We start from the raw sequence: 6,471 nt of genomic DNA on the forward strand, positions 1-6,471 counted from the left end.
GTCAATTTGTGCAGGAAATGGCGGTGAGTTCCTTGCATCAATGGGTGGCTGTGGCGGAGGCACATCAAGTGAATATTGCCGAAATGCCAATCCCCTTAGTTTACGAGTGTATGACGGAAGAAAAAAGTGACGCGGTTCGTTATTTGCATGTCGCTGAGCTGGTGCGTCTTGCAGAATGCATAGGGAAAGAGGCAACAGCAAAATACCTGCAGTTTTCTTTTATTGCAGCAAGCAAAGATACCAGTTGGCGTGTGCGACACATTGCCGCAAAGCATCTTGGTAGTTTTTCTCGTCTTTGTACTCATCCGGATGATCTTTTAGACGTCTTTGTTGCGCTCTGCGCGGACGAAATGAAAGAGACACGTGCTGTTGTGGTGGAGCAGCTTGGTATCCTTTTTCTTCATGTAGTTTCAAAAGAGGTATTGGCTAAAATGTGTCTAGCGGTTGCACCTCTCGCAAAAGACAAGGAACCTGTTGTTCGGGAAAGAGTTGCAAATATTTTTTACGTGCTTCTTTCCCCTAACAACGTTGTGGATTATACACCGAAGCAACAGCAAGCCCTTTTTGCTCTGTTAACGGACGAGAACTACGTCGTTGGGCGAAGTGCCATGCGTAACCTGGAGCTTGTCGCAGCCAATCTTGGCAAATATCTGAGGCCCGGCAAGAATGCTGGAAATAGTGAGAGAAGAAATACGTTGTCTGTGCCATTGATGAATCGGCGAGGGAGACGTAGCAAAAGGGCCATGAGCCTTCCTTCTTCCGCTCATGCAGGCATTGGTACTCTTATACCGGCGCCCGTGGGGTCTGTCAGTGAGAAACAGAAGGAGCGTGCCGCACTCGTCCTTTCTGGAATTATTAATCAGTTACATATTGTCAGTGATTCAAAGAACTGGCGTACTCGTGAGGCAGTTGTTATTTCTATTCGCCACTTCTCTGCCGCTCTCACAGAAGAAGAATTTATGCCGCTTGTGTACATTATTCGTTCTCTGCTTCGGGACCCCGTCAGTGCCGTGCGGGCAAGTGCGGTGGAGACATTATCGGCGGTGGCGAACGCGTATGGCCCTGAATGGGCAGCTCTCATGACATTTGAACTTTTTCAGAAGGAATTCGCGTTTAAATCCCGCACGCCATATATGTGGAGGGTGGTGGCGATTCAGTCCCTCTCTGGTATTCTCCCAGTGGTGAGTGGCCTCTCGCCAATGGATCTGCGCCGCCAGGAGCTCCTGCAGCAATGGATACGCTTGTTGCGAGCCTTTTCCGAGGACAACGTTTCAAATGTGCGACTGGCAGTTGCCAATTCTTTGGTAGAGCACTGGCATTGGTACAGGGTGTGCGGCGTCCACCGGGATATCCTCCGCCAGTGCGCCGAGCGGCTGCAGCACGACAGTGACGTGGATGTCATGCAGGTTGCGGAAAGGCTGCATTTAAACGCATTGGCTGACGAGGGTGAAAACCGCTAGAAATATGGCGTGGTGCGGGAGGGAAATGGAGTGACGCGACGAGTTTAACAAATAAAAAAAGAGGAGGGATGAAGAAAGGGAGAGGGGACATATATATATATATATAATATATAATATATATAAATAAAGAAGGATATTTCTTTAAGGATATTTTTGACTGCTTCCTCAAATTGTGGTGTGGGAGCGCAGACCTGGACGTTTAATGATTTCTTTTATGTGTGTGTTTTGGTTTTAGAGCCATGCGGTGGTGCGTTCCCTCCATTATTTTTCCTTTTTTTTTTTTTTTTTCTTCTTCACTTTGAATTTGTTGTTTGCATTTGGCCTTCACACAATACGTCTCCTTTTTTGTTATTATTATTATTATTATTGTACAAGTCCATGTGGCACGATGTGTATTTTTGTTTGTGTGTGTGTGTGTTTCTCTTTATATATATATATATCTTTTATTTTGTTTTATTCTCCTTCTTCTATTCCTTTCTTATCTTATTTACCATCCATGGCCTCTTTGACGTGGTTTGCCTGTAGAAACGAGCGTGGGTAACGCTCATTGCCCTCCGTAAAGATGGGGGGTAAAACCGGCACGACAACAGAGCGCTGTAGCGGCAGTGACGTTGTGTGTCAAGTTCACACCACCGCGACAAGAGCCGTACCACTCGCCGTGAGGCCACATAACATGGGGATGGCGTTTATGAGCCGAATTCTTTTTCAGGTACCTCTCACCGCGGAGGGGAAGACGGTGAGGCATTGTTGTCAGCCGGGCCCTGTCCTGTTCACGCTTCCGATTGACGGAACTCATCTTCTTGTGGCCTGTGGCTCGGATAAAAGTCAAAGGGACGGCGGCTCAACTGTGTACGTCGTGCGTTTGTGCCCGGATGATCCCCCAACTTCTCTGCCCAGTCGCCTTCCAATCGCCGTCATATCGGGATGCGTGCAGAACTATAATGTGCCCTTCTTACCACAGAGTGGAAGAGCATTCCCTGCACCAGTGGCGATGGAGACAAGTGCTGGCTCGAGTTGCAGTGATCACTTGCGTGAGGGAAAAGCAGACTTTGCTGCGCGCCCTTCTGTACCGATGGGCTTAGCCACAGAACCAGTCCCGATGGCTGATGATGCTGTACATGGCACGTCTTCAATAAAATCATTGCCATCTCGCCCAGGCCAATTGCATTCTTTTCTATTTGCTGACGCAGCAACGCATGCTATTTGGGCAGCGGAAGTGGACACTGGAAAGTTAACAGTTCGCGTTGTACCGCCATCCCTTTATTGGGGAAATGAGGGAGGCGTTGAAGTTGCAACCGCAGCTGATGCCAAGGCGCAGCAACAGCATCAATGTTCAGACGGTGCATTGAAGCCAGGGGCTTTATTAGGTGGCATAGAGGGATTTGTGGACGGACCTTTTCACATGGCTCGCTTTGCTTCTCCCTCCGCACTTTGTTGGCGTATGGACGATGATTTTGCTGGAGAGGAAGATGGTGGGGGGCCCAGGCAACCGCATGCGGGGCGAGATACTTTTCGTGGTGATGTATTATTTGTCAGTGATCGCGGAAACCACGCTGTTCGATACGTTGACTTTCAAAACAGATTGGTTCGTACCATTTTGGGCATTGACGGCGTCCCGGGCTACCGCGATGGCGATTATCGCGTGTCGCGCCTGCACGACGCCGCGGCCCTTGTGTGGTGTACTTCAGGACTGTTGTTCCTCGACAAGCCCAACGGCGCCATTCGACTTATTACTGGACTAAAAAGGAAGAAGAAGAATACAGTGACGGCTGTGGAGAGGGAAAAAGAGGGAGATGTATTTCAAACTGTTGCACAACTGAACATGCCCGTGGCATCTTCAGAGGAACCCACGACGCATGCCAAACTTCGCGTGTGGACTGTTGCTGGAGGACGGTATGGCAAAATGGGGCCGTATGTTGATGCCAAGGAGTCGCATCGGGCCTCATTGGGTATGCCGAGCGCGTTGGCGCTACTTCCAGGTGGAAATGGTGTGTTGTTTACAGACAGTCAGCATGGGGCATTACGTATGTTGTCTTTGCGCGGGGTGGAGACTCTTATTGGGCCACACAATTGTCTCACTTTATCCTCCCTCTCTAGGGGATTGCTTGCCTGCTCACATATTGTGGCGTGCCGCCTTGTCACATCCAATAACTCTTTGCGTCACGCATTTCTTGTCAGCAGTGGAGTGCAAGGCACCGTCTCGCTGTTGGTGCCGTGCGATGGGACGGAATGTGTAGGTGACGGGAAAGCAATCGACCTGGATTCCACCAACGTCACCTCACTTCTCCCAGAGGAATGTGCGCTGCTAGCGAGTGGAGTGCTAAGAAAGTACACATGCGTTGATGAGAAATCGTCTATTCGCATGATGGGAAAAACCGGTGTTGTTTCAAGGGGAGGGACAAAAACGCATGGAAGTGGTAATGACCCTCACCGGAAGAACAACCACACAACGATGTTGTCATCTTCGTTGTTAGCGCGCAGTGGCGTCTCGTCCCGGGTTCAATTCTTAGCGCCATCCGCAAAACGTGGTCCCTTGGATGAGGCAATGCGACAGCTCTTCTATGTCTACGCGCACTACGCCCGCAAGAGCTCCGCACCATCCACCACGACAGAATTATACCCCCTGGGAGGTACGGAGAGACCGGATGATGTGAACATGTCGTATTCACTTTCCTTAATAAGTTTCTGGCGCTTTCTCTCGCACACAGAGTACTTTGGAGCATGTCCATTATGGGCAACATCTTCGGCCAACCCTTTTGCCTGCATGTTTGGAACGATTCCCGGTTTGAAAAGCAATGAAAACGGTGAGGACGCTGCGCCGGGTTTGGTAGACTGGCGCCGCACCGCGGAGGTGCTTTATGGGCTGTGCGTGAGACGACATGGCTATCGTGTCCTTTCCATCATGGGCTTTAGCCTGTTCTGTCGCGTCATTCTCCTCCTTCATTGCTGGATGCGAGGGCAGGGACGGTGCGAGACCGGGCAGAAGGAAGGGCTCCGCAGCAACGTGGATCGCCCGATGCTTCCGTCGATCGATGGACTTAGCAAAGAGGAGGTTGTCGAGGTGTACAAGGACACCGTGCGTCAGGTGAGGAATGTCAACATTCACCTGCGACAGGCGGTGGGGGAAGCACAGAACGAGGGGAGAGGATTCATAGCGGCTGACGATGTTCTGTGCGTGCTGGTGCGCAACGAAAAGAGCCTGCAGCGATTGTTCGAGGCTTTCAGCAGGAAAACATTACGCCATCGACGCTCGTCGTGTAAGACTACAGAGGGCGACGAGTCACACAGGCAGCGGCGGCTCCGTGACGTGCTGCTCCCCGCGGACACCAGAGGACACACGTCAACGGAATTCGCTTACGGGATGTCATACAGCATGTTTCATAAATTATTTCATGCGTTGGACGTCTTCCCGACCCTCATGGGCAAGTCCCTGCTGCGGCGCGCCTACGTTGACGCCCTGCTCACACCTCTCTTCCAGCAGCAACAGCCACAGCCTGTGCTGTCTTTTGCCCCTCCCATTTTCCAAGACGTGGAGAAGATGTACGCTTGCGGTGGCGCAGTGCTTTCATTTCTCCCTTTTGTGGAGGCCTTTGTGCGCGTTGCCCTCACTGCCTTCTCGCTCTGCACCGAACATGATAGAAGGATGTACCCGACCGCCGCAGCGAAGGTGGAAGCTCTGATGCGGTGGGTCAACCGGTCGGTTGAACAGCACCAAAAACACGAGCGGGGTGCGGCCGAGCGCGATGGTCCCTGCCGTATCGAATCTCCTGGTGGCAAGCGTGCACTGCTTTTCTCCCCCTTCATCCCATTCGACGTCCACGCACGAGTTGAGGGGCGCCACCCGCGTCCGACGAGGCAAGAGAATCCCTGAAACTGACGCATAACGCAGACGAAGAAAAAAAGGAAGCAAACAAAATAATTACTTTAAAAAGAGCAGTTTTTGTTTTGTTTTTTGGAACATTAATTTGCAAGCGGCGACACGCTCATGGCATCCACCAAAGAAGAGGGCAAGGGAAGATTACACAAAAACGAGAAGGCGAACCAACAATCTATGCAACACCACTTTTTGAGGGAAAAAAAGTGTTGGTCCACACATGTTGAGTTCTTGTTTCTCTCTCTCTCTCTCTCCCTCTCTCTTTCTGTGTGTTCCTTTGGTGTTTCTTGGCTCCCGTTGGGATCTTTTGTTTCTGCTGCATCCGTCGCTCTCTTTCCATCTCATTCCGACTCACACGTGCCGCGCCATTCCAAGGTTTTTTTGTATTCATTCACTCGGCACAAAAACAAGCAATTCAGTCACGATGGCCTCCGCGGAAGTTGTCAGCAAACTTGAGGCGGCGTTCGCCAAACTGCAGAACGCAAGCGACTGCCACTCGCTCCTCAAGAAGTACCTCACGAAGGAGGTGTTTGACCAGCTGAAGGGGAAGCAGACGAAAATGGGCGCCACGCTCATGGACGTCATCCAGTCGGGCGTGGAGAACCTGGACTCTGGCATTGGCGTGTACGCGCCCGACGCCGAGTCGTACACCGTGTTCGCCGCCCTCTTCGACCCGATCATCGAGGACTACCACAAGGGCTTCAAGCCAAGCGACAAGCAGCCCCCGAAGGACTTTGGTGATCTCAACACGTTCATTGACGTGGACCCTGACAAAAAATACGTCATCTCCACACGCGTGCGCTGCGGCCGGAGCCTTGAGGGCTACCCGTTCAATCCCTGTCTCAAGAAGCAGCAGTATGAGGAGATGGAGTCGCGCGTGAAGGGCCAGCTGGAAAGCATGTCGGGCGAGCTGCGGGGAAAGTACTACCCGCTGACCGGCATGACGAAGGAGACACAGAAGCAGCTGATTGACGACCATTTCCTGTTCAAGGAGGGCGACCGCTTCCTGCAGGCGGCGCACGCCTGTGAGTTCTGGCCGACGGGACGTGGCATCTACCACAACGACGCCAAGACCTACCTTGTGTGGGTGAATGAGGAGGACCACCTGCGCATCATCTCGATGCAGAAGGGCGGCAA

The 6,471-nt window shown here is 51.8% G+C and overlaps 3 protein-coding genes across 3 annotated transcripts, besides 7 other annotated features; all 3 read left to right on the forward strand.

Moving 5' to 3' along the window:
* On the forward strand, nucleotides 1–1,460 carry Tc00.1047053482369.10 (protein phosphatase 2A regulatory subunit, putative; the record flags this gene model as incomplete). Its single annotated transcript, XM_799585.1, has 1 exon — nucleotides 1–1,460. A coding segment is annotated over one exon (1,460 nt), but the record flags the coding sequence as incomplete, so codon positions are not given.
* Nucleotides 1–5,555: a sequence feature (areas merged during assembly that could not be assigned to a particular haplotype. This can correspond to areas where the two haplotypes were merged or to regions with more than two copies in the genome that were merged during assembly.).
* Nucleotides 1,550–1,586: a microsatellite.
* Nucleotides 1,725–1,754: a microsatellite.
* Nucleotides 1,806–1,828: a microsatellite.
* Nucleotides 1,884–1,918: a sequence feature (AT_rich).
* On the forward strand, nucleotides 2,023–5,331 carry Tc00.1047053482369.20 (uncharacterized protein; the record flags this gene model as incomplete). Its single annotated transcript, XM_799586.1, has 1 exon — nucleotides 2,023–5,331. The coding sequence occupies one exon, from the start codon at nucleotides 2,023–2,025 to the stop codon at nucleotides 5,329–5,331; it is 3,309 nt and encodes a 1,102-aa protein (XP_804679.1).
* Nucleotides 5,556–6,471: a sequence feature (heterozygous, Esmeraldo-like haplotype).
* Nucleotides 5,571–5,601: a microsatellite.
* Tc00.1047053482369.29 (arginine kinase) lies at nucleotides 5,759–6,471 on the forward strand (the record flags this gene model as incomplete). The annotated part of the gene is made up of 1 exon (XM_799587.1): nucleotides 5,759–6,471. A coding segment is annotated over one exon (713 nt), but the record flags the coding sequence as incomplete, so codon positions are not given.

This window comes from Trypanosoma cruzi, assembly GCF_000209065.1.
Source record: "Trypanosoma cruzi strain CL Brener chromosome Unknown tcruzi_1047053482369, whole genome shotgun sequence".
Lineage (NCBI taxonomy): Eukaryota > Euglenozoa > Kinetoplastea > Trypanosomatida > Trypanosomatidae > Trypanosoma > Trypanosoma cruzi.